The 26,764-nt window shown below is 46.9% G+C and overlaps 7 protein-coding genes across 7 annotated transcripts; 4 read left to right on the forward strand and 3 right to left on the reverse strand.

Moving 5' to 3' along the window:
- Nucleotides 1-250: 250 nt before the first annotated feature.
- I302_103387 (uncharacterized protein) lies at nucleotides 251-1,616 on the forward strand (the record flags this gene model as incomplete). Its single annotated transcript, XM_019188756.1, has 5 exons — nucleotides 251-511; nucleotides 579-645; nucleotides 712-917; nucleotides 1,019-1,088; nucleotides 1,168-1,616. 5 exons carry the CDS (start codon nucleotides 251-253, stop codon nucleotides 1,614-1,616), a joined length of 1,053 nt encoding a protein of 350 aa, XP_019048318.1.
- A 186-nt stretch (nucleotides 1,617-1,802) lies between these two features.
- Nucleotides 1,803-4,905, reverse strand: I302_103388 (uncharacterized protein; the record flags this gene model as incomplete). The annotated part of the gene is made up of 3 exons (XM_019188757.1): nucleotides 1,803-3,782; nucleotides 4,044-4,360; nucleotides 4,437-4,905. The coding sequence occupies 3 exons, from the start codon at nucleotides 4,903-4,905 to the stop codon at nucleotides 1,803-1,805; spliced, it is 2,766 nt and encodes a 921-aa protein (XP_019048319.1).
- Nucleotides 4,906-5,335: 430 nt separating this feature from the next.
- I302_103389 (uncharacterized protein) lies at nucleotides 5,336-9,559 on the reverse strand (the record flags this gene model as incomplete). Its single annotated transcript, XM_065869658.1, has 10 exons — nucleotides 5,336-5,362; nucleotides 5,463-5,528; nucleotides 5,595-6,288; nucleotides 6,347-6,390; nucleotides 6,473-6,961; nucleotides 7,033-8,281; nucleotides 8,355-8,373; nucleotides 8,431-8,508; nucleotides 8,574-8,583; nucleotides 8,660-9,559. 10 exons carry the CDS (start codon nucleotides 9,557-9,559, stop codon nucleotides 5,336-5,338), a joined length of 3,576 nt encoding a protein of 1,191 aa, XP_065725730.1.
- A 558-nt stretch (nucleotides 9,560-10,117) lies between these two features.
- Nucleotides 10,118-11,214, reverse strand: I302_103390 (uncharacterized protein; the record flags this gene model as incomplete). Its single annotated transcript, XM_019188759.1, has 5 exons — nucleotides 10,118-10,221; nucleotides 10,284-10,366; nucleotides 10,536-10,800; nucleotides 10,916-11,052; nucleotides 11,114-11,214. 5 exons carry the CDS (start codon nucleotides 11,212-11,214, stop codon nucleotides 10,118-10,120), a joined length of 690 nt encoding a protein of 229 aa, XP_019048321.1.
- A 533-nt stretch (nucleotides 11,215-11,747) lies between these two features.
- I302_103391 (uncharacterized protein) lies at nucleotides 11,748-13,622 on the forward strand (the record flags this gene model as incomplete). Its single annotated transcript, XM_019188760.1, has 5 exons — nucleotides 11,748-11,850; nucleotides 11,989-12,247; nucleotides 12,360-12,899; nucleotides 12,961-13,253; nucleotides 13,351-13,622. The coding sequence occupies 5 exons, from the start codon at nucleotides 11,748-11,750 to the stop codon at nucleotides 13,620-13,622; spliced, it is 1,467 nt and encodes a 488-aa protein (XP_019048322.1).
- A 2,577-nt stretch (nucleotides 13,623-16,199) lies between these two features.
- On the forward strand, nucleotides 16,200-18,138 carry I302_103392 (uncharacterized protein; the record flags this gene model as incomplete). Its single annotated transcript, XM_019188761.2, has 8 exons — nucleotides 16,200-16,285; nucleotides 16,408-16,567; nucleotides 16,667-16,809; nucleotides 16,906-17,055; nucleotides 17,137-17,254; nucleotides 17,317-17,347; nucleotides 17,408-17,492; nucleotides 17,637-18,138. The coding sequence occupies 8 exons, from the start codon at nucleotides 16,200-16,202 to the stop codon at nucleotides 18,136-18,138; spliced, it is 1,275 nt and encodes a 424-aa protein (XP_019048323.2).
- Nucleotides 18,139-20,815: 2,677 nt separating this feature from the next.
- I302_103394 (uncharacterized protein) lies at nucleotides 20,816-26,379 on the forward strand (the record flags this gene model as incomplete). Its single annotated transcript, XM_019188762.1, has 13 exons — nucleotides 20,816-22,591; nucleotides 22,658-22,793; nucleotides 22,847-22,918; nucleotides 22,980-23,153; nucleotides 23,212-23,340; nucleotides 23,401-23,493; nucleotides 23,550-23,773; nucleotides 23,836-23,968; nucleotides 24,030-24,236; nucleotides 24,298-24,452; nucleotides 24,540-24,809; nucleotides 24,920-25,183; nucleotides 25,273-26,379. 13 exons carry the CDS (start codon nucleotides 20,816-20,818, stop codon nucleotides 26,377-26,379), a joined length of 4,740 nt encoding a protein of 1,579 aa, XP_019048324.1.
- Between the last annotated feature and the right edge of the window lie 385 nt (nucleotides 26,380-26,764).

A 26,764-nucleotide genomic window follows, 5' to 3' on the forward strand; every position in this document is an offset into this window, starting at 1 on the left:
AAATTCGAAACATGTACTACTCTACTTTTACGCGTCGCGGTGATCGTGGTCAGGAGTATCAGATTACTACTAGCACCATACGATTTTTTGGTAATAACACAAAGTAGTAATGTTAACGTTTCATCCTTGTTTATGCATGTATCATCCTATTCTCATTCCCCTGTTGGTCATACATCTAACATCAGATCTACTAGTGCCCTTCAAACACCCCAAAAGTCAACTCATCCCGGAATAAAGAAAGAGAAAAGCCATGACGAATCAAGCTGAAACGGAAACCCAACCGACTACATCAAATTATTTCGAGGTAGCCGTCCAAGATGATAAACAGGCTATAAGACAGGAAGAAGAAGAAGAATCGATCAACGACAGTAACGCAAATGCGAGTACCAGTACCACTACGGCTGCTCTTGATAAAGCAGACAAAGCAGAAATCAGACGACAGCGTATAGAAGCTGCTGTGCAGAGGTCAAAGGGGGAATATAAGGCTGAGCACGCATATACAGAGAGGGGGGTGGGTTCTTCTCTAGTCTTTTAGAGATATCAGTGATTGGACTGATGGATGATTGATGATGTGATAGTGGTTCAACAGCTCAGAGACCGAGAGAAATGTATTGTCGAAGCCGAAAGTAGATAAACAGCATTTGGGTGAGCAACACTCCTGTAAGATGATGGAGACATTGATTTATTGACCTCGTACCCTACATGTTCTAGAATATATAACAACATCCCTCTACTACGCCTCTCCACCCAAATACGCCGAGGCCTTATCATTGATCCTACGGTCTTTCGACCCGAGCCTAAAGGCGAAATCCCTAGGAGGACTCACACGAGAGTTGTTCGATACCGCTCTGAGATGTGCTCTGGCTATAGGGGATGTTGAGAATGCGGTAAAGTTGGCTGATTCAAGTAAGAGTATGGTGAGTGTCTCACCTTGTCATACCACTATCATCCCTTCTATCAATGAACCATAATAACAGAGGAAGGAAACATCCAAGCTGACCCTATATGATACCTACAGTGGAAAGGTCAATTCGCAGGTATAGCAGCCCTAGCATCAGATGCGTACATATCAGCAGGTAGACATATAGGTGAGCTTGGTTTCTCAATTCATCAAACCCCATGTGATGAATATTCAGAATCACTAATATCGATGATTTGACCTATCAGACGCCCTCACGCCCTTACTCCTCTCAATATCCAATTTCGGTCTCCACGAACCCCTCCTAAGCCGTTTATCCAACATCCTCAAGTCCATCGTCTCTTCCTCGTCCTCACCGAAAGGGGGAGAGGGTATCCAGCATCTCCTGGGGATATTAGATAAAGTGATCATCTGGAAATCAGCTCACCTCCAAAAACCTCTATTCCCTCCTTCTGTTTCTTCCGATCAACCTCAAAGTCAGAACCGAACGACAACAAACGCAAATGTAGATATGTCATTTACCGACCAACCTCTCAACCCCTCTTTGATACTTCAAGAGCTCAATATCCAGGAAGAGGATGTCGGACGGTATGGAGATTTGATAAGTGGGTTGGAAGGGACGGTGGCGAGGTTGAATAAGGGGTTTAAGAGCGATCCAGCCGAGGAAGTGGTTGAGAAATCAGTCAGGGAGTTATGAGATAAGGGATTCTCAGATAATCTCGGTGGAACTACCATAGAAGGGATCATTGGATGGCATAATATATTGCATAAAATCATCATTATCATCTCATAGACTATAGTGTACATACAATCTGCAACTCTTGTATCTATACCATGCAAACTCAATCACCCAAACCTAAGCATAGAAATACAAGCCAGAGCATCACAACGCCCCTAAAGGATCCCAAGCCTTCTTATCGTCCCCCATAGCAGCTCTGACCATCTCTTCATCTTCTGTCTTGCTACTTGAGTCTGTTGCTGTCTTTGGGATCTGTGTAGTCGTTGAATACTTATCATTCAACGTCAGGTCAGCTAAAGAAGGCGATATCTTCCTTTCGAGCGTATTTGGTTCAGGCGCAAGTAATGTCGGTGTTGAAGTAGCGGGTCTATCGGGGGTCGTAGTTGACCATGGATTACTATTCACTCTATTCGTGCTTGGTCTAGCATGTGACGAGGTGCTGGGTATAACCGGTGCAGGGCCATGTACGGAAGTCGAATTGGATGAAGAAGACCAAGGATTGCTTTCAGACGGTATCCTAAAATTCGTTCTAGGCGTATAAGTCCTATATTCCTTCCTCTCTTCCAACCCATTTATACCCCCACTAGCAGCATGTACCATCTCCCCACTTCCACTCGATCTAGAATCCGGAACAGAACCCCACGGATCATCCACTTCTACTGCCTCAGCTTTCAGCTGATTATATGCATCTTGCGAGATATTCTTGATTTGTCGACCTGCACTTTGGACAACGTTGAATGCGCCTTGCCAGTTCCACCCTCCCCCAGGGACAGGTGGCGAAGTAGTTAAACCCCTCTTGATCGGTGTATTGCTCTCACTCCCACTCCCACTCGCATTGTTCAAAGTATGAGCTTGAGGAGGTAATGGCGAGACTGATCGTACGGGATTGGTCGTGCCAGGTACCGGTAAAGATAAAGTTGCTGGGTCCTGCAAACTCGAAGTGATAGGTCCCACCACATCTACCCCCTGAGCCTGCTGTTGAAGTAATACAGGCGACCCATTCATCTCCTCGTCTCCTCTTTTGAACAACCTGAACCAGAATTTCACATCTTTCGGATCAAAAAGCAACACCCCCTGATCCCCCTCCGCTTTCTTATCCAAAGTCCCGTCGAACTCTTTGTTGATATACACCGATTTGTTCTGAGTAGCGTGATCCCATATCGAGGTAGTCTGAGTGGTATATTGCGATTTCTGCCTTTCGTTGTTGAATAGGAACGTCCCAAATTGACACGAATAAAGATGATAGTAGATCTCCAGCAAATACTGCTCGTTGAATTCGAAACGTTCGGGGAACTGCCGTTGGATCTGTCTAACGCAATCCAGGAATTGATGAAAGACCGGTGAGATCTCCTTGAGGTGTGAGGTGGATGCCGTAGAGTTGGTAAATTGTTTTTGAACAGATGCGAAGAATGCCTGAGCAGCCTTTGTAGCTCCTTCACCTCCATTCTCTTCATCTGATTCATCCGATTCCTGATCGTTATTCTCGCTTAGGATGAAGTACCTCTCCGAGGAAAGATGATTCGACCTATCCATGAACTTATGGCCGAACGACAAGAAATCTTTCTCAACCAGTACGTTGAAGCCCTCTATCGTCCTATAGTACGGATCGAGGCATATCTGGGAGATCGCACTCAGCTGAGCGGTCCGATCCCACCCATCAGAACAGTGTATCAACACGTGCGAGGCGTTCAGGTGGATATTCCGTATGATCATCAATGACCCATCTAATATCGTTGAAAGGTGTTTCAGCCAGTTCGATCTTCTCAACAATGTCCTGTCCAGTATCCCGGATGGTTTGGATTCGGCTTCTCTTATAGCTTCAATGATGATTTTGAGACTGTTCCGCATGACGTGGATGTTATCTATGCCCAGATACGCTTTCTTGCCGAGTTTGTAGTTCTCCATATTTTCTGTGCCTGCTCCCATCGCTACGTTAGCCATGGCGTTGGTGGTGGGTCGGGCATCGATGATGAGGTTGGTAGTGGTCGCGCCGTAGACTGGCGCTGAATAGGCTGCTTCGGGGTATTGGTGCGATGAGAAAATACATTCGACCAGGCGTTCATCTTGCGCAGAACGAGAGTTTTTCAGGCCTACCATCGGTTGCGAAGATCGCGTGATTGAGGCCTACAGACGAAGAGGAAGATCTCATTAGTAATTTGCTCCTTCACTGATAGGAAGCCTCCTGTCATGCACCCTAGGTTCGCTGGTTCGTTTTACTCTCCTCCCCCACAACCTTCAAACATCCCAGCAAATACCCTCTATTTCCCCTATTTCTCCTACCCAGCCCCCTCATCTCAACCTATCTCTTCCCCATTGACATAGATGAATCACCACTTCCCTACTCGGACCATCCCTCTACCCAATTCAACCCAATCAACAACTCACATTATTCCCCCAATGCAAATAACTCAAAACCGGTATCCTCCCCTTACTCCTATACTTACTCGCATAACTCAACGTCGAATCGCTAATCTTGGTAGGGACGACCATCTTGTTAGGGTAAGTAGGGGAGAACGAATAATCCTTATTTATATCGGTAAATCTCCATGATTTCGTTTTGCTTCCCAGACCCTGACGGGCAAATTCGTTGCGGGGGTTGTACGTTGCCCATCCGCCTATCGTCGAAGAGGAGGAGGGGAGAGGTCGAGTGGAGTGGGAATGAGGAGGGGTGTAGAAGAATGCGTGTAGCTGCTCGACAGAGGCTACGACGTCCGTTCGTCCGTCCGTCCGTGAGTCATTATGTCTCATGCTGTTTGATAAGGGAGACCCAGTGCTCACTCTTAACCGCCGAATCCTTTATACTCTGCCATACGTCCTCTGCGCCCCCACTCTTCCCCATCGATCTATCCTTCTCAAATAGGAACACATAATTCTCGAAATGCTTAGTCTCAATCTTGAGTGGGTAATGACCCTGAATAGATTGAGGTAGTTTGGTGAGCAGGGTGATGGTAGGGTATGGTATCCAGATTTCATCGTTCTTATTCTGCTTATCCTTCGAAGTAGTGCTGGCGATAGAAGAAGAGGAAGTACCTGCTACAACCCCACCGATATTACTCGATGAGGATGATCCACCAGGTATACCTACACCTGCGACTGGCGCGGGGTTCTCGCAGAATATCAAATGATGAGGTGTCAGATGGATTCCACCCGTCTTTCTAACTTTGCTTGGTTGTCCGTTGCTCGTAGTGGGTGGGATGTAGTGTTCCAAGATTACGTTGTCGACTTTGGCTATTCGTATGGTGTCCATCTTGGGTGGTCTATGTATCTATGAGCTGGTACAAGATACGAGTAGGATCAGAGATATGGGTGAATTGATTCAACTGATATGGGATGGATGGACGAGTAACCGAGTTAGGTTGGTTGATGATGCTTGGACACTTCGGTCATCACCGCACCGCACCACGATGACCGGATGCTTAATTTGAACACACACCCACCTTGAAGATGAGATGAGTTACATCTATACATAAATCCACTACATATAAGAGCAGTCAATTAGAAAGGATAATACCAGTATAGTATACAACAGAGAGAAAAGTCTATATCAGAGAACAACAGTGCGAAACGGTACATCTATTTCCTTTCTATTACATTTTCCCCCTTCCTCTTCCCGAGAATTCACATCGGTCTGTCCCTGGTACCGTCTCGTCTATGCCTCTATCCGTATATCCATCATCTTATATAGCAGGGAAAAGACGATCATACTATGGCAAAAGTGATTTGAATCAGTACATCTCTTGATATTTAGAAGTATATAGCAACGTTGTTCTTGAAGTCGCAACTCGAAGAAAACAAATTACTCACCTTGATCCATTGATCCAATATTGAAGCCTCCCCAGCTACCTGTCTGGCTTCCACCCAAACCCATAACTACGTGACGACACAACACAATCAGCGATCTATTACAACATGCAAAGTAGAAGTAAAGATACCCACCTTGATCATAGCCAACAGATTACCCTTCGGGGTATTATTAATCATCTCCTTGGTACCCATCTGTCTACCCAGCTGTCTCAATATAGGTAAAGCAGATTTGAACAAATCCATATTCGGATCCAACTGTCTACCTATCCCCTCCAACAATAATATACTCAAAACGGTATTAACAAAATCACCTTCAAGTTTTACGTGATGCTGTCGTACCGCATTAAGCACGTCCGTGAGTATATCAGAGATCTTGATCTTAGCCAAACTGAACGTCTTGGATTTGACAGATAAAACGACATGTTGGATTTTGAGGGCGAACGTCTCCTCGTCTATGACATGTTCGGGCGTCCGACATCGTTCGACCATGAGTTTACCAGCTTTGTACCCGTCGAACTCGGCTACACTCTGGAACAAGTCCAAGAAATTCTTTCGATTCTTATCGTCCAGAGAGGTCACCAAACCAGCATCGATAAATACCAGTTGGGGCTCATAACCCTTCTTGTACAGCTCGGATAACCTCTCATGCCACGCATCGTGATCATGAGCGATAGATGCTAAGGATTCGACCAGCTCGCCGTTGGTGAGCTCTGATGACGGCGGTGTGTCTGAGGAGGGCGTTTGGGGATGTCGAGTGAATTTATTGAGTAATGGGCCGAGGTAGTCTTTCGTGGTGGGCTTGTAGAATCGGACCATTATATTACCACTAAGCCACATATCAGCTTGCCTTGCCATTTCATGCCCACTAGCAGAAGCTAGCTTACGGATGCAGATCACCATGAGTCCAATTATCCAACAATAACATTTCCTGTGTACATCATTTATCGAATCAGCTAAGATCTTCAAAGAGAAATGACACACAACTGAAGTTCAGTGGATGACCAACTCACCAAGAAAGCATCCAGCCCAATCCCAGCAATCAAATCATCGTACTCCCCACCACCATTCTGCAAGAACCATTTCAGTGGCAAAGCATTTTCGAATTCCTCAATCAACACATCCTGAGTCTCATCCCTTGCCCTACCCAACTTAATAGGGGAAGGGAAAGTAACTCTTCTACCTCGTTTCGCAAAGTTCACCTCGAACCTCTCCAGATTGGCCGCTTCCACTCTCAAGTCCAATTGGGAATTCATCATCTCGCCGAACACCTGCACTTCCTCGGGGAGGGATAACCATTCCATACCTGGGAAAGCATTGAATATGTTGGCGAAGACGGACATGATGGTTATATCCCTTCTGATAGTTTTACGGGCACGGGGATGAAGGACTTTGATAGCTACCGTTTGAGTATGCTGATCATCTACCGTGCCAGGTGTATCATGAGATTTAGTCGCTGCTCCGCCGGTGAAGACAGAAGGTTTCAATTTGGCTTTATATACCTATCATCCACGAAAACACATTAGCTCAAACCAGATGACGCATGAAAGGACGGTATGATAGCGAAACTGACCTGAGCAATAGCACCGCATCCAATAGGTTCCTCCCCAAACTCCTCAAATATATCATCAAACTTCAGTCCGAAAGCCCTTTCCAATATCTTCTTAGTGTGAGATAAAGAATGTGGTTTCCCGTTGGAATGCAATTTCGACATCTTATCGCACAACTCCGCGGGGAACAGATCAGCCCGAGAAGCAGCCCATTGACCAAGTTTGATGAACGATGGACCGGCTCTCTCCATCTGTTTGACCAAGAACGAATACCACCAGCTCGCTCCCCAATTTTCTTCTTCCTCGTGAGAGATTGGTTTACCCGATCTGCGTCGTCGTCGTTCGGGTTTACCAACCAATAACATTGGGGTTGTCAGGATTACCGGTCCAAATAGGAAGGCCAGATGGAAGAACCGGATAAGAGTCGCGAGGGGCTCGAGGATGTATAATTGAATGACACCCAAGACCGAAAGAGGTGGTTCGGAGGGTGATATTGCCACGATGTCTTCGTCGGAAGGACCTTCTTCTTTTTCATGAACAGGGATGAAGTCCATGTTGACGGCTGAATCGTTCTTGACAGGTCGTCGATAGAAGTAGACCACCGCCCCCAAGCCAACACCAGCCATAACAGCCAACCTAAGGGGTTTGGGATCGGAAGAACCGCTATAACCGGACGATGAAGAGCCACTTGATCCACCACCACCACCTGTATGTTCCCTCATAGGGTCGACTACACCACCAACCCGAGCTTTACCAATGACAGCCGAGACAGGAGCGGCGATCGTACCGAATGATCTTCTCGTGGCAGTCTTGAGTGCGGTCCAACCTTCATTATCGAAAACGAAAGGTGGTAAAGACGAATTTGGTCTGATAGGAAGTCTTGCAGCATCCTCCGCTCTCTTCTTGATTTCATTCCACACTTCATTCTTCAACACTTCTCCTCTAATCTTGTTCAATTCCCCTTCAAGGGTCAGAAGATGTCTTCGAGCAGGGGAAGGAGCTTGCGCATTCATCCGCCGTACTAGATCATTTATCTGTTTGATATTTTCTTGGTGGAACTTGAATTCACGAGCTTCCCAAGCTTCGTCCTGTGATGGTATGGAATGTAGTGGTGGTAGTGGAGATAGAGCATTGGTAGAGATGACATTTCGGACAAGATGGGTTGTGTAGGTGGTGAGGAGGGTTGAGCGGAATGCGTTGAGAGTGGAATCAAGTGAATGCTGCAGTTCGATCCATGGTGGCAAGGCGCCTTGACGTTTGACTATTCGATTCCTACCGTTACATCGAAGCATGTCAATGGGATGTCTGTCTACTGGGAAAGGCAACGAGAGATCATCCTACTTACATCAGGAGTTCACCCGTTTCTGTTTTCGACAAAATTAGCTTGATTCTCGACCCAGAGTATGTGTGTGAAAGCTCACCTAGGTGTGGATTGCTCGCTTCAGGATCTTTGGGTATTGGTTTACCTTTACCATTGGTTATCTTGAAGAATCCGGCCTCTGTTCACATGGTGTTGAGCATCAGCAGGGCTCATCATGGTATTCGGAAAGGATTTCATTCTCACCTTTGGCACGCTGAAAAATTCCCACAAATCAGCATATATCCCCAACACACCCAACAGTTATCATCTGGTATAACACTTGTACTCACCTGTATCCGATCCTCCACCAGTCCACCCCAAGCTCTCATCCCACTCGCCGACCCCTTCCCCGCCCCCAACACACTACTCCCCTTGATCTGTCTATTCCCTCTAAACTTCTCGTCCCCGTCCTCTTCCCCACCCTCACCTTCTTCCCCCAAATCAATCATAATCCTCTCCCCATCCATAGATCCTATCCCCAGTCTGTAATCCAATGCATTCTCCCGAGCACTATCAAGCCTCCGTATGGTCTTTCCCGATCGTCTCGCTTCCTTAACTCTCGATCGGGTCTTGCCGTCCGCTCCGGGGGGTAATTGTAACTCTAGCAAATTGGTCAAAGAGTCTCCATCTTTACGCGATTTGATGAATGTACCGTATTTGATCTGAGGTACGGTACTGTTCAGCTTGGTCTCGCCGGTGTAGGTGGAATGCCATGGTCTATGAAGATGGGGAGGAATGGTCGTTCGATGGGGATTGGGTTTCTCTTCTTCCCCCTCTCCCACCTCTTTAGCAGGAGAGAATAATGGTTTTCCCAAAGCAGGGTTGAGATCTAAACTTTTCATGTATTTCTTGATCTTCTCCTCAGAGGAATTATGTTTGATACCACCCGGTTCTCTCATCGGTTTATTTACGTCCAATAACATCCTCAAGACCGCATCGTGCGTCGATTCTTCCCCTTGCCAAATTTCACCCTGACCATGCACAAGATGATCCCTCGATGATGATGAGGATGTTGATTCTTCTTCTATGGAATCTGCGAATAGCTTGGCTGAGCCTGTGAGTCCATTTTGGGTAGAAGAAGAGGGGGAGGGACGATCGGAAGATGAGGGAGAGTGTTGAGATCGGATAGCTGCGAGGGCTCGCCGACTGGATGAGATCGCCGTGGTCGCCCTACGGTGGATCGGCAGCATGGTGATATGCTTCTGATACCTGTTCTGTAGATAGGATCAGCGGCTGTGATAGGATGTATGATAAGTATACACAAGTTAAAGGCAAGAGAATCGAGAATGAAGAGAGGTAGTAACTGGACGTGCTCCACTTTCTGCCATCTATTCTATTTCAGTTATATGTGCAGATCCGGCACGCGCTGTAGCATGACGTCGGTCATCGACTGCCTCTGTGGCAAATCAATATAATTGCTTGTGCTGGTACATGCCATGTCATTGAACCAAGAACAACAAGAACTGCCCTAAGATGCGTGAACCATGTCCGAAAGACACTCATTCAGCATAGTTTATGCGTGGACTCTCCTATGCGTGCATCGAGACCGAAGATAGCTGAATCGCCGGGTATAAAGGGGAGCAGTGTCATCCCCATCTTCAATGTTTCACACGAGACACTTGAGGTCAGGAAGACCAAACGTGGTATCTCCCTGATGACAGGCAAGACGAAAGCATCTATACATACAACCAGATAGTAATCATACCATAAGAGATATCCCGAAAATTGCGCTCAAAGATACATAGTACCTAACATCCCTCACTTGCCAAGTTCCATATCAAATTAGCCGTGTACACTTTCGACCGTGAATTATCGATAGGTACGGAATGCACGTCGTCCTTCAGGTCATTCCCTGTGTCGACATTGATGCATCAGCCAAGGCTGATCGAGTGCGAGATAAGGCGAACAACTCACTTATCAGTATTTTGTCTGCGCTTTTGTTGTCTTTGGAAGGGACCAGGCTGAATCCGCTTTCTGATAATATCTTTAAGCGTATTCTATGGAAAAAAAACGAAATCATCAGCACAGTTCCCAATGTTAGGCAGAGCACGTAATCAGATACTAATGGGGATGGGTGGACCAGGAATCTATGGGACTCGACGAGCACTATTGTCAAGGCAAAACACGTCCCAAAGAGACACGGCAGGTAGGCAAGATCTCACTCACATCTTCCCATCCATCCAATCATTCTTCCCATCATCCTCATCCTCCTCCCCGATATTTATCTTCTCCACCTCCTGCTTCTCCAATTTCAGTTTACCCAGTTCCACTTCCTTCTTCGATACCAGCGACTGTTCCTCGTTGAGCTGTTTCCCTACGGTATACTGCTTCTGTTCTAACTGGCGGACTTGTTCTTCGTGCTCTACTGCTGTGGGGTGGGATGAGGGTCTCTGAGCCGCTGAGGAAGCTTGAGCGAGCTGACGTGATAGCTCTACACCCAGAGAGAAGATGTGATTAGCTGGAGTTGCGACGCTCCGGAGGTACAGCTAATCGTCTCGAATGGAGACGACTATGAAAGAAGTGATACCAAGGGGGAAGTTACTTACGCCTCAGCTCGTCTCTTGCTTTATCGACCACAGCGGTCCTCTCAGTATCTTTGGCATTCACAGCAGCCTCGGCAGCAGCTAGATTACCCAATTCTTCATCTGGAGAAAGAGTCGGTCCCACATCTCGTACGATCTTCCTAAAGACCATTGCTCCCATCAGCACACCACATTCCCATGGGTTCTCTCCTGCATACTCACGCTAGTGACTTCCATGGCTCATCTGAGAATTCCTGTTCGCTGATTGAGCGCTCTGGTGAAGCAGACATTCGGTATTGGTGCATCGGTGGAGAAGTGGACATTTACGATGGCGGATATGGGGAGGTGGGTGTCCGAGCAATGTTGATCGTCAATTGCTACTTGTGCTAGCTGCTATCTATAGAGGTCTGGTGATAGTGACAGTGAATATGACAGAATGCGATGTTGAGTAGTGAAGTACACCTGCTACCCGTTGTATCGCTGAAAATGGTTTTGTTGACATGATTTCGACATTGAGCTCAGACGCGTCTGAAATTTTTGCCGTGTGCCTAATGTCATGTCTTGCGCCAAATAGGTGACAGATCGTCGCAAGCCTGACCAATCTCCCTCGTGTCGCGCCTAGCTTATCCAGGGTGATGGGAATGACGTTCAGGTGTCGAACTGTAGCTGTCGAGTTTCAGAGCCAAGCTACTGCTACTACTACATACTACATGCTACATCTCATATCCACCCACCCTATATCCACTCTTGATTTTCATCCACCAATCCATCTCTCGAATCACTTGCCACTGCTCACCCAGATTCGTACTTGTACATCATCTGTCCCACCTCATCGACCCACTTCTCACTCATCATCATGTCAACTTCAGCAGCCGTACCGAAACGGCATACAAGGAACCGTCCAGGAGAGAGAAGAGCGGCTAGGGATCCAAGTAGCTCGAGAGATGCAAGTGAGGAAGGTGTGTTACTTGTTCCTCAGCAATATCCACCTCATCTTGTAGAATACTGACAGATCCTGCCATCTTGTCCCCGTATCACATCCACACCCTTTCCATCTCTGCGTTTGACAAACCGAAATCAATTACCCCACAAATCAGATAACGATAATATCGAAAACGAATTTTCCGACGTCGGATCCATCATCTCCACCCACGCAGAGACGGTATCCAGTGTCTCCACAGCAGATTCACCAAGGATGCAATCTTCTACTTCACCGTTACATGTGGCTGCATCTGGTATAACGGCTGCTACTGGACCTGGAGCATCCCAGCCACTGACAAAGAGGGCGTTACATCAGAAAAGGGTAGAGGAGTTGAGTGAGCAGGGAAGTATGAGTGAGGGGTTGGATTCGCCAACGTGAGTAGTCATTTCAGAATATTCAGTCTGATTCCTTTGATGGATGCCGGATGATGGAATGCACATTTGTGAGAGGTCAGTGCGCTAAACATATAAGGGTCTTATGGGATAGGTATGATGGTGATATCGAAAGTTCATCGACTATAGGAGGTACACCCGTCCACTCCTCCAATCTGCATCATCATATGAGAGCGGCTCAACCTACCTCACCTTCAAAGGGTAGTCTAGGTCTACAAGGTGATTTGAACACTACTACGGGAACAAGTGCACCCTACGGAACAAACAGACTACCGACTCCGAAAGCGTCCAAAGCCAACCTGCTAACGGACTCGCCACCCTCGACAACACCTCAACTACCATACGAACGACCAACTGACGTCCCAGTCGCTCCATCAAAGGCATTAGCTGAACCCAGGAGATCACAGACTCTACCATTATCAGCTAAACCCTCCATGTCTTCTTTGGGCCCACCAAAGATGTATACTAGACCTATCGAACTTGCCGAAAGCAACATCAAGGGTTTCGTGGAAAGGGCTATACATGGTGAAGGTGCCAAAGATGGGGTCGAGAGATGGTGGAAGACGAATCCGCCTCCTGAAGGTAAAGTCGTAAGGGTTTATGCGGACGGCGTATATGATTTGTTCCATTTCGGGTGGGTCGGTTTCGTTGCCTTGCCACTGCTTTACGGAACGGTATAGCTAATTTGACTTTAGTCACGCACTACAACTGCGTCAAGCTAAATTATCATTCCCCAAAGTCCATCTTCTCGTCGGAGTATGTTCAGACGACCTATGCGCTTCTCACAAATCGCGTCCTGCCATGACCCACGCGGAGAGGTGCGAAGCTGTCAGACACTGTAGATGGGTCGATGAGATCTTGCCAGATGCTCCCTGGGTGGTAGATCAAGAATGGTTGGACAAGTACGATATAGATTATATCGCACATGACGAAGAGGTCTATCCAAGTAAGGACCATGAGGATGTATATGCGTTTGCTAAGAAGAATGGTAAGTATTGATTTCCTACTACATCATTATATCCCTTTCTCAGGTCTCAAGGCAACTTGTGAGTAGACATCGGAGCTGACTTTCGATTATCGTACAGGCCGCTTCGTCCCCACCCGACGTACTCCAGCTATATCAACCTCCGACCTGCTCGAACGTATAGTCCGAGGCTACCGAGATGGGTTCTTCGACTCGAAATTGGAGAAGAATGGTCATCCGGAATTACTAGCCGCGGACGTGGATTGGGATTCCAGCGCGTCGGTAGAGAAGAGGGAAAGGAGGAGGGAACAGGCGGCGCATAAGCACCATAATCAACATCATCATCACCAGCTGGGACAGGGACAGGGACAGCAGGTGCCTCATAAAAAGTGATACTTGACTCTACAATAAGAAGGCACACACACAAAGAATGAAGATTTATAGTGGAATTGCTTATGTTTTGGGCAAATGGGGGCGGGATGGATGGGCCTCGGATGTTCGTTCTAGGTGCAGACTTTGTATAATATACGATATGCCAAACTGGATAATCTGATTGAATGACGGACAGGACATTAGAGGGATAATACCTCTTGAGCCCGTTCTATCTGCGGGCGGCAACGGGCCAACTCACAAAATGTCAGAGACCTGCTTGATACAGCATATCCACAGAAAGCATGATTTTTCAATTGATATCTCATCTCATCCTTTACACCAACCCCACTCTCCCTTTATGCAAGGCTCGCAAACCCCCTGGTGCTCTCTTAATTGATAGTGTATTTCAGGTGCTGTACACAGCAATTGAAAAGCCACTTGATGATAACACTCAAATGGACATACGTAGACGCCACGGCATGCGCTTTCAATTGAACTTTGTCGTGGACGTCCATCGATTGGTAATTCTAAGTGGGGTGTTGGAGTAGTGCCCGATTTCGCCTTTGTGCGAGGTCGACAATCAGCATGCAGCAATTGCTCGGGTCGACTCGCACATGCTTGTCATCTCTTGTTCTCCGTCAGTCGTGTAGTGTTATCGCAGTCTCAAGGCCGCATAATGCAAGCAATATGACGAGTGATCCCCAACTCTCGCTTGTGAAGTGAGTGGGGGAAATACGAATAACTCAGTTAAGGTTGATCTTTGGGCGTGATCTTATGCTTAACAGACTATCATCTTGTCGCCCGGTGTTAAAGTTCATCTATCATCAATCGTCTATCGCCGTTAATGGTGATGGGGAATGTGCTATGAGAAAAAACAATCATTCATGATAAGGTATTTTACCAACACCACTCCCTTATTTCCCGTTACTTGCATTATCGACACAGCATGAGAATCCAGACTGAGTGATTCAGACCTACTAAGTCTGTGTGTCGCTCTGTTGGAACATATGTTTCCGATCACACAAAAAGACGAAACCGAACCGACCATCAAGGGTCAATGGGATATACAAAGGGGTTCCTTCTTCCCCATCAATCAATCAATCAATCAACGATGATCGAACGCTTTGCTTTGCCTTTGATGGTGAGATATAGGTGTTTGGATATGATACGGTAAGCCATCCATTCGGTTCGGTCTGACCCCACTCATTCATTCTGGGTGGGTATGGGAATCTGAACGATATGATTGCCGATATTTGGGACGATTTTCTCTGCTCAGCTCAGTTGCGTCTTCTCGCCTTGCAAACTGTAGATAGCTTCTGGTGAGTTTGAGTCCTAGATCTATAGTCTAAATGGATGACATATGCTTACTGCTTACCAAAGGTCAAATTCGCATCGCACGGAAGGCAAGGCAAGGGGTGTTCAGTAAAACGAGGAACTGTCAACTGTTTGAAAGGAACAGAAAAGAAAAGAGATCGAGGTGAACCCTGAACTAAGGAAAAGACAAGCATCCCACTTAGTCCCCACTTGATCGGTACGGTACGAGCCAAGAGAGAGACGAGAGCAAGATACTCGAATATTGATTTGTGTGTAGACAATGGAAACCGAAGAGAACCATCGAGTCGCAGTATCAACATGATTGGTCTGCTTTGCAACACAAAGGAGAACAACACACACGCTATCTCGTTGAGTCGAGCAGACAAGCAAATACGAAACGACCGATACCAACACCGCTTCTTTTGCTTCTGCTTCTAGAGGTATATATAAAGGTACTTTGATTTGATGGGAGGAATGAGAATGTGTTTGTGCATTGCGCATTGTTCTTTGGTCTTCCATCTTTACCTTCACTTCTTGCCGTCCTACGATAATTTAGAATAGAAGGATATGAGGATCGCTATTATTGGAGGTGGAGTCTCAGGATTATCTGCCTTATGGGTGAGTCTCATGTATCTGATCTTCACCTCTGGCATATGGCTGATGGTGTCTGTATATGAGTAGGAACTATCACAAAACCCCTCGCATGATGTCCATATATATGAAAAAGCAGATTGGTGGGGTGGACACGCGCATACTGTCGAATTTCAACGTGAGTAAGAGTGGGAATAACGTAATGTAATCGATGGGAGGTCCCCCAAAAACGAAATACAAAGAGATGCTCGAGTAGCAATAGCAGATACCACGTTCAAGTATCTATCGCGTTGTGTATGGGTTTGTCAGATAGCACATGCTGATCACTCGATTTGGATGATATGAGCAGGTCCAGGAAAAGAGAAATGCGATATCGACACGTGAGTGTGCTTAACCTTCATTTGTTATCTTATCTAGACTTTGAACATCACATGGTACCATTCCCCCCCCAATACGTCATCATCCCTTCTTCTCACCAAAAAAAAGCTGATCCATCTATCTCTTCTTGCCATATTCGATGATTGTAGTGCGTTCGTGAGTATCCTATACATACACGAACACCTCCCTCTCCAAATAATGCGATTGTGTTACTGACTGTTCCCCACCCTCGAGCAGATCGCAATAAACGAGAAGAATTACCCTAACTTCCATAAATTCCTTATTGACCATGGTATCGAAATGATCAAGACGACCATGTCGTTCTCCCTTTCGAGGGATAAGGGCAAATTCGAATGGGCAAGTGACGACTTATGGGCGCTTTTCGCTCAAGGGTCGAATGTGTGAGTTTGGTATACTATAACGACATATTCTGCTCTTTGTCGGAACAAGATTTTTATCTCACTTGACTTGGTATTACCTTGTATCGATTGGTTGTTGGCTTACCCGAGACTCTGTGCGATAGATTCAAACCCCGCGTGTACCGTATGATGTGGGATATATTCAGGTTCAACCTCTTTGCTGTCGACCTGCTATCTGAGAAGGGAGAGGCTGAGGAATTGAGTATTGGAGAGTATCTGGATAGACAGGGGTACAGTCAGGCTTTCAAGGAGGATTACCTGCTGGTGAGTTTGTCTAGCACAAACCTAAAGTACAGACATTCTTTGGAATGTTGCCTTTGCTGTCCTACATCGAGCTGAACTGGACTATCGCCCATGACATAGCCTCTCACTGCAGGGATCTGGTCAATCCCCCCCGAGAAAGTAGCTCTGGATTTCCCAGCAATGGCTTTGATAAGGTTCTTCCACAATCATCAGATGTTACAGCTTTATGGGAAACCAGCTTGGCTGACTGTCAAAGGCGGATCGTGAGTTTGCTAGATTTCCTGTCTTGTCACCATGGGATGTACCTAAGTATATCATCTTGGGTCGGTGTTGCTGATTGGTATGTTGGGTGTGATCAGTAAGACATACGTCGACTATATTATCTCCAAGATGGATCAATCGAAATTACACCTCAACCTGGGTATCGAGGAGATACATCCTACGGACGACGGTATCTGGATTACGACGGAAGACGGGAAGAGAGAGAGGTTCGATAAAGTCATACTTGCGTGAGTCTATCAACAGCTTCTTACTGTGATTCCCCATATCCCAGGTAAGGTTGAGAACATATGCTGAGATTGATATCACAGCACACACACAGATCAGGCTGTTCGTCTATTAGGTCAACACATCTCAAACGACGAGAAGAGGTTATTGGGCGATTGTCAGTGGAGCGCCAATGAGGCCGTAGTGCATTACGATGAGGCTGTGAGTGCACCCATAACCTTCGCCATCGTGTACGATTCACTAATTTAAGTGATTTGGTTCAGTTGATGCCGATTAGGAAAAGGGCTTGGACGGGTGAGTGATTTCTCTGTCTACTACTGTATCTCGCTCAATGACATATCTTGTGAGTTATAGCTTGGAACTACCTCACGTCCACCGCATATATACATCCAGACCATGAGGCCAAGACTTTCGCATCTGATGTCAACTCGATCTCCATGTGAGTGACCAATGATCTTGTGATATCGTCCTCACCACGACCAGATCAAATCTCGTTGTTTCCTAAGATCCCAGAAGCCCAAATCCATCATCACCACGCACGATCTCTTCCGTCCTAAGCTAGATGCTAACGTACTGACAACAGCACCTTCAACCTCAACATCCTGCAGTCCCTCCCAACAGCCAAACACGGCCAAATCCTCGTAACCCTCAATCCACCCATCCAACCCGACCCGTCCAAAACCATCTCGCGATTTACATACCACCACCCCGAACTTACCCCCTCCCTCCTCCTCGCTCAAAAGGAACTACCATCTATCCAGGGTGTTAGGGGAATCTATTTCGCAGGAGCATGGACAGGGTATGGATTCCATGAAGATGGGTGGAGGAGTGGGATGGAAATTGCTCGAAGGGCCGAGTTTGGCCTGCCTTCAAGGGAGGTATTATATGTGGATGGACGGGATGTGCGTTTGGGTATGGTTGAGCGGGGTTTGAGGGTGGTCGTGGGGATTGTAGAGTGGAGTGTGAGGGGTTGGGTGGGGTGGATTGGGTGGATGGTGGGGTTGTGGATCAGTGTTTTGAGGGTGGTGTTGGGTAGGGAGTTGTTGGGTAGTGTGGGTGTTGGTGGGAAGAAGAAGATTAGTTGAGGTGTAATTTGCTTGAATCATTATGGTGTGTAATGACGATTGGGATCTGATTTCTAACGGAGTGGGCTGCTCTTGGTATTTATATTTATATGCTGTGCATATACTCCCTTGTTTCGTTGAATATAGATTGCGTATTCTGTAGGATTGTTTGTATCTCTACTCCTTCTTGTTATGATAGTTATATCTAGCATGGATAACCCGGATTCTGATCAAAAAATCTCGCTCATGAGAGAAAACATATATTCTCGGGGACATGAGGGATTGGCATATTGTGAAAAATACAATACATTCATCGTGTTTCGCATTGTATATTGTATCAACGAATAACAGACTAGACATATAGAATGGGTATAAAGACTAGACTGTCCATCTAAATTTCGGTTGATCCGATCTTGTCATATATGACTGACCATGTTCGACACGAAGATTCAATCTGCCTATCATTTCCGTTCTTCTCAACGCAATCTTCCTAGGTAATAGTGATAACATTGCCCTTATCGTCCTTGAGGACCACCAAATCACACGCGATAGGTTCACCCGAATCCATGTATGTAAGCGAAGTAGGATCTAATGGGTCGATCCTACATACATCCAAATTGTATCAGCATAGTACATCAAGTAATCCGAATAGTGAGAGATATGTAAACCCACTTAACAGCCATCTTCTCCAACCAGCTCCTTCCAAGAATCACATCAAAGTAATTCTCCTCGCTCATGTATGCCTGGTGGCTCGCAGTCTTCCCCCCAACTGTGATATCTACGTTACCTATGATCTTGAGACCGGTGTAGCCTGAGGAACCCATTGCGGACTATTTCCCCCAGACGATATTAGCTGATGATTCTGAACGTCAAGCATATTTAGAATTGTAGGATAATACCAAACTTACATTCTTAGGAACGATCTTGTGCTTGATGGCGAATTCTCGGGAGACGTATACGTGTCGATAGCCTGATTTCAGGAGCATACGGACTGTGCGTGTTAGAAGACAATCAGCTTCGTTCTTGCAGCGGAATGCTACGACTTGAATAGGAAGGCTGAGGAGGCAGTGTGAGGCTGAAACTCACTATTCGGTATACCATTGATCTTACCCATGACCGTCCTCACACCGTTATTATTATGGAACTATAAGTATACCTTATCAGCTGATGCGCACTATAGCTAAACGGCGCACTTACCTCCTCCCATTCTCTCTTCTTGGTAACTCCCAAAGGCTCAGCATCGTCATCCCCCCATTTACTCCTCCTCGATCTCGTACTCATCACAGACTTGGCTTTACTAACCCCGCTGACCGACCTCCCCCCATTGGTCTGAGCAGGAGCTCCGAGAGTGGCATTAGCACTTGCGCTAGTATGTCCCACACCCAATTCACTTTGTCCCTTTGTGCTCTTCTTCCTCTCGGGTGTATTGGTGGCTGAGGGGATATCTTTCTTGCTATCCCCGTTACCGTTGATCTTTGGGGTCGAGGTGGATTTGGCTGATGGAGCGGATTTTACCTTGTTTTTCAGCTTGGATGAGGGTGAGGAAGGTTGGTACGCTGGTGGATGGCTGAAATGCGCGTGATTCTGAGATTGAGGGATTTGGAGATGGAGTGTAGCGGAGGGGGTTGAGGAGGGGGGGAAGCGCGATAGGAGGATTTCGAGATCGTCGTCTAGATTTGCAAGTGGGACACAATCAGCGTGCATCCTATCGTGTGGAACACCCAACTCACCATCGTCTAATGACCATCTTTCACCCTCGAATTCATATAACAACGTAGCCTGTGTTTTCTGATCTTCAGGCAAGGAGGTCTTCTTCCATATCCTGTCGAATAACTTGGATTGATTCTCATCGTCTATGACAAAGACAACGTCAGCTCAGCCCCTTTCGTAAACAACGTAGACCGAAGAGAGGGCAACTTTGCCCACCGAGATGTTGTGGTGCTATTGCTGAGGATGAACCTACCCTTATGAGTAAGAGCGAATGTCTTCTGGGGTGTGTGGATGTTATAGAGGAACATGGTGAATGGTGAGTTTTTCTTCTTATCAAGGAGATAAGGACAAGTCGGACAGCTCGATGGGAGTGTTGTGTTGTCGTCAAGCTGCAAGCTGTTCCTTTGCGCGAGTCGACGAGGTGGATGAGATGAAAGTGTATATAAGATGAATGGAATAGACTATGGATAGTGTGCTCTTCTGTTCGATTTGTTTACCCTTTCTTTGCCTTATTCTTTTTCCAAAGTGGTAATGTGGTAATGTTCATTTTGCGTCTCATACAAGGTTGTAGATTGGATTCGATCGAAATGACTGTGACTGTGCTTGGGGTGAATGCAATCATACCATACTGTATCATGTGGAGTGAGGGATGTAGTTAGTGCGTCATGTCTACCTGGACCCTGAGCCTGAGCCTGACCTATTGATTCCTTTTAAAGGGGAGGCATATAGAAAGTTATTGTATTTGATTCCGTCTTCTATGCATGTACTACGCGTCTCTACCCTGAGTCAAAGACACACCCCTGCGAGCACAGAATAATAAGCAACTGACAAAACCCATACTTGCTCTCGTCGAACATCATCAAACATAGCTATCATCATCAATTCACCTCATTATCAAAACCGTCATTAGCTCTCAACCACTCACTTCGACATCAGAGCACAGGTAGCAACTCCTTCTACCTGATCATCCGCTCAAAAGCGGAGACCGATGTCTCGTTCTCTGCCCAACAATCAATCAGTCTCGTCAGTACCTTATTACACCTCTCATCCAGAGTATCAACCACTTCAACCTGGTCAACCTCCACAATCGGGTTATGTCAATCACGATTACGCTCTGAACAACAACAACGCTACTTACGGATATCAGCAAGGTACACACCACCTACAACCAAGTGGAGGTGATCCAAATCAACCACATCCTCGTAATCCTCAATTCATCGTAAATTACGATTATACCAGCTCACAACCTGCTTATCCCGCTGCATACGCTCAACCAGGCCAAGTTGCATACCCATATCACCATCACCAACAACAACCACTGCAGCAGCAGCAGCAACAGCAATATTATTCCCCTTCTCCTCAACCCCAATTCCACCAACGCCCCTCTCAACTAACACCCCAATACCAACCCCATCCTCATCCTTCGATCAGTCCAGCTCCCTCTCATTCACCTGCACAACCACTTTCTTACCTCTCACCTCAACCAACTTACTCCCAGCCTTACGTCACTCCTCCCATAAGCGGTGTAGACTCTTCACTGGTCTGGTCTCAGCCCGCTCAACAACCTCAACCTTCCAACCCCTCTATACAACCGTCCACCATTCCACCGTCCAATCCCCCTCCAGCTCCTGTAAACAGCTCACCACGAAAGATCATTCTGAAAGTTGGGTCCAAAGTGGCTCCGCAAACAGATATGGTCGGACGGTCTCATCACGTTTCTCAGGTAGAACAGGACGACAGCATGTACAGCGGCAGGCCAAAGAGAGGAGCCTCTCAACGAGCTCAAGCTCAGATGGTCAATTACCGAGAAGACGAAGAGGATTTTGAGGAAGATGCCGAGGGAGAGGAGGAAGAAGAGGAACCTCCAGTGGAGCCAGAGGAGATACCGGTACCTGTCACTCTATCGATCAAACCCACTAGATCAGGAAGGGCTTCGAAAGCGCCAGACAGGTATGGAGGTGGTGATGATGATTTCGAAGATAAATTGATGCCCTCTAGTCCGCCCGAGGTGATCAATCCTAGAAGAACAAGTGGTAGACCGAAGAAGATTGTCGTAGATCCGGATGATGAAGAGGATGAAGAGGATTACAAACCTGCACCCAGACTCGCTTTCCCACCTAGGGCAACTAGAGCTTCTCTCGGTTCAAATACTGGCATTGATCCTCCCACTGCTGGTCCATCATATACCAACGGTAATTCCAAGCCCAAACCTGCTAAGAGGAATACACGACAATCCAGCAGGGCCAGGCATTCCTCAGCTGATGCGGAGGAGTTTGAACCCACAGATGATGGCAGCGTATCGGATGAACATGCTTCTAGTGATCCCTTGGGGAACTATGAGGATGAAGAAGATGAAGAAGACGATTCGATATCGAGATCATCGCATGATTCACCCAGGAAGAGGAAGACTAGATCCAACAGAAGAACAACAAGATCGATGCCTACTAGACGAAGTACACGATCTGCCAATAAACGTGCAGATCCAGATTCGGATGATGAGTATGGAGCGGGAGGACGAAGGAACCTTAGAACCAGGACGAGCAAACCGAATTACCATATACCTACGTTGGATGAGATAAGTAAAGAGATTAGTATGGCGGAAGCTATGGCGGCTGCTGCTAGACCCAATGGACGACCTGGGGGTGTAGGTGGATTAAGTACGGGTGTAAGGTTCGGTGCGAGTGGAGCAAGTAAGGGATTACCTTGGAGTGTGAAGGGCAAGGATCTGGCTCAGGCTATGGGTGATCCTGATACGAGCGATTCGGTAAGTTATGTATTGTGGCAACAACACCTATTGCGGCTATAGCTTACACGTTATGTGATAATATAGGACGATTTCGCTTCTCCCCTGAAAAGTGCTGGTGCAGGTGCTGGACCATCTATGTCTAGTGCTGGACCTGTACAACGTACGAACGCGGTGGGACCGTCAGATGTACCCAACTATGGAAGGATCAATCCCAAATCAAGTGAGTCGGCGGAGTTTGAGATATAGTCCGGTCAACTAACGTCCAGAATACAGATATGGCCGATGCGGATCCCCTCGGCGTGGACATGAATGTTACGTTTGACAATGTGGGAGGATTAGATGACCGTAAGTCATGTTGTTCTCTGCTGAGTCACGTTGAATTTGAGAAGCTGACGTCTTGAATCAGACATCAATCAACTGAAAGAGATGGTTGCTCTTCCCCTGCTATATCCCGAGCTATTCCAACAATTCGGTATCACCCCACCTCGAGGTGTCTTGTTCCACGGTCCACCGGGTACTGGTAAAACCCTCCTTGCTAGAGCACTGGCAGCATCATGTAGTACAGGCAATACGAAAATCGGTTAGTCAGCTTCCTGTTTCGCACATAACTCCAGCAAGCTGACTCTTCTGTTCCATAGCGTTTTTCATGCGTAAGGGAGCGGACGTACTGTCGAAATGGGTTGGTGAGGCCGAAAGACAATTGAGGATGTTATTTGAAGAAGCTAGAGCTTGTCAGCCTAGTATCATCTTCTTTGACGAGATTGATGGTGAGTTATGCTTTACCAAAGCACAGGAGGATAGGTCATTGCTAACCATAAAATTAATAGGTATTGCCCCTGTAAGAAGTAGTAAACAAGATCAGATTCATGCTTCTCTCGTCTCAACTCTGTTGGCTCTGATGGACGGTATGGATGGTCGAGGTTAGCTGTCTCAAACTCCATTAATTTGAACTAAAGCTTACACACACGTGTCACAGGCCAAGTCATCGTCATTGGAGCTACCAACAGACCCGATGCTGTAGATCCAGCCCTGCGTCGACCAGGTCGATTCGACCGAGAGTTTTACTTCCCCTTACCCAACATAACAGCTAGGAAGAAGATCATCCAGATAAATACTAGGAAATGGGAACCCCAACTTTCCGATGAATTCTTGGAGAAATTGGCTCAGCTCACTAAAGGTTACGGAGGTGCTGATTTACGTGTGAGTAGCTGAGGAGTTCGCGTCATCCATACACGTTGCAGCTGCTGATGCACAAGATACAGGCACTTTGCACGGAGACCGCCTTGAATGCTATTCAGAGGCGATACCCCCAAATATACAAGACTGCGGATAGGTTACAGTTGGAAACTAAGTCTATCAATGTGTCTGCTAAAGACTTTATGATGTCGATAAAGAGTAAGTCAGCTACTGCAAGAACTGTGAAAAAGGTATGATGCTTATTAATATGGCTTTGCAGAAATCGTCCCTTCATCCGCTCGATCAACCTCTTCAGCAGCGGTCCAACTTCCTTCTCATCTTGTCCCACTTCTCTCAGCCCCCCTGGAACGCATACGGAAAGCCATAGATCACGTCCTACCACCTAGGAAACATGCTACTGCATTGGAAGAAGCAGAGTACGAGGAGGAGGAAGGTGATAGCTTCGAGAAGCATATGATGCTACAGTGTGAGTAAGATGTGAGCGTGATCGGATTGCGTCACGAGCTAAGACATGTCATGGGGTGTAGCTCTGGATAAATTACGTACTTTCCGTCCGAGGATCTTGGTCCACGGAGAAGCTGGTATGGGACAGACGTACCTTGGTCCTGCGATTTTACATCATCTGGAGGGATTTCATGTGCAGAGCTTTGATTTGGGTACGCTGTTGGGTGATTCCACTAGAGTGAGTATTTCGCTATCCTCACATATCCCTCTTTCCACATCGCTCAAGTGAGATAAGGCACACAAAATCTTACTGACGCTCGAGTAGTCAATTGAAGCATCCGTCGTACAACTAATCATCGAAGCTAAACGACATCAACCTTCCATCATTTTCGTTCCTTCTTTATCAGCTTGGGAGACTACCATCTCCGATACTACTCGAGCTACCATTAGGACACTCCTAGATGGCATCTCGCCTTCCGATCCAATTTTGTTACTTGGTGTTTCGGATGCGAATGTCGATGAGTTACCGGTTGATGTGAGAGGGTTGTTCGGGTTTGGGCCTGAGAATAGGATTGCGCTGAACATGCCTACTAAGGTGGGTTGCATTCTCACTGGAATCTTATACCTCTACGATCACACTGCAGTCGTGTAACGTTGTAACTAGCGGGAACAGAAACATGCTGAGCATCCCCTGACATCGCGTAGTCCGAGCGGACAGCGTACTTTGCCGACCTCATGGCTGCTCTTCGTCGACCACCCACCGAATTCCCCGATGGAATGCCACGTAAAAAACGAGTCTTCGAGGAGTTGCCTCTTGCTGCACCTTTGCCACCTCGACAACCAACTGCTGCGGAGCTGTTGAGAGAAGATGAGAAAGATCAAGCTGCGAGAGATATGATATTCCAATCTTTCGTGCATCTCGTCCGGGATTTCATGAAGAGGCATAGAAAAGTGGTCGCCAGTGTCAAGGTGGGTTCAAAACACACAATGCAGTCGTGGATGGGATCCGTGAATACACAACAGGAATTTGCTGATTTGTTTCTCGGTGCTGTGTATAGGATGACGCTATGGCTTATTCCAACTATCTGATCGAACAAGCTGCCGTTGCTGCTGCTCCCGTTGTCCCTGCTGTGGTCGTTCCAGAAGCAGTCGAACCTGAGATCGCTGCTATTATACCTACCATCGACGGTGATGTCGCTATGGCTATCGATCCAACCGTACCGCCTTCCGAATTGGTCAACGGTATCGCAACCACGACTGAAACTGAAGTAATCCCTGCAGACCCTGCTGCGCCAATTCCAGCACCGGTACTAGCACCAGCAGTCGCACCCGCCGAGCCAGTCTGGCAAGCGCATCCCATCGATATCGACACTCTGCAATTCAAACTGCTCAAACACAAGTACTATACTCCATCAGACTTCTTAGCGGACATTTCCAAGATTGAGGAAAATGCTCAAATGCTCAATGATCCGGAAAGATTGAGTAGGATTCAGGAGATGGCTAGTAGTGCGCGATACCATGTACAGGGGTTCGATCAGAAGTGGTTACCTGAATTTGAGAGATACAAGGAACGCATGGTTGCTAAGAAGGCTGAGAGGAAGAAGAAGAAGGAATCAGAGAAGGAATTGGAGAAGGAGGTGATTGTGGTTGATGGGGAGTGGGAGGGTGAAGCGACCACAATAGTGAATGGTGCAACAGGGGAGGGAGAAGAATTGAGCTTGAAGAGGGTTAGGGAGGATGGTGAAGATGAAGATGGGAGTCAAGGGAGGGAGAAGAGGGTGAGGGAAGATGAGATGGAAGTTGATCGTGTGTCGCATCCTCTGGTGAATGAAGACATCACAACGGCAATTACCAATGGTCCTTCGAGTCTGCCAGTACCAGTACCAACAGAAATACCAAGTGTACCCCCACCCTCATCGTCTACCGTCGTTCACCCGCCGTTCGTGCTTTCGGACGAATCGATGAAAAACCTGAAATTGGATTTGGATCTGATAACTAGTGTATTCAATATCGATCAGCTGGAACAACTACGAGCTGGCTTGTTTGATATTATCTGGAGGGGACGGGGCGAGTGGGATAGGACGGGGATGGTAGAGAAGATGAGGGAGAGGATAGTGGGTTGGGGGAGGGAGGTGGAGAGGTGGAGAGAGGGTGGGAGGGTGTAGTGGGTCAGTGGTTGAGTATCCGATTGTCAGAAGTAGGAGGAGAGTGTGAGGATAGGATAGGTGGGAATGGAAGTGTCACTATACATTATATATATGGGTAAATGAGTATCTTGGGAGATAGATCCCTCCTTTTGGATTATTAGGTTATAGGTTACATGCATCTTCATGATATACTATATATGCTTCTACGTACTGACCAGGAAAGGTGACTTATGATTACGATCAAAGTTCAGGTAAGAGTAACCATTCACTTTGCCTGTTTATGATATTACGAACACCTTGCCCGTCGAGACCATTGTCTCATATCAATCAACCTTGATCTGACTGATCCCTCGGACTCGGCTTCGGAGTCCATTTGGATGGGGCCTGGATGGAAGAGCGGGCG

The sequence above is a fragment of the Kwoniella bestiolae genome, chromosome 2, assembly GCF_000512585.2.
Source record: "Kwoniella bestiolae CBS 10118 chromosome 2, complete sequence".
NCBI classification, from domain to species: Eukaryota; Fungi; Basidiomycota; class Tremellomycetes; order Tremellales; family Cryptococcaceae; genus Kwoniella; species Kwoniella bestiolae.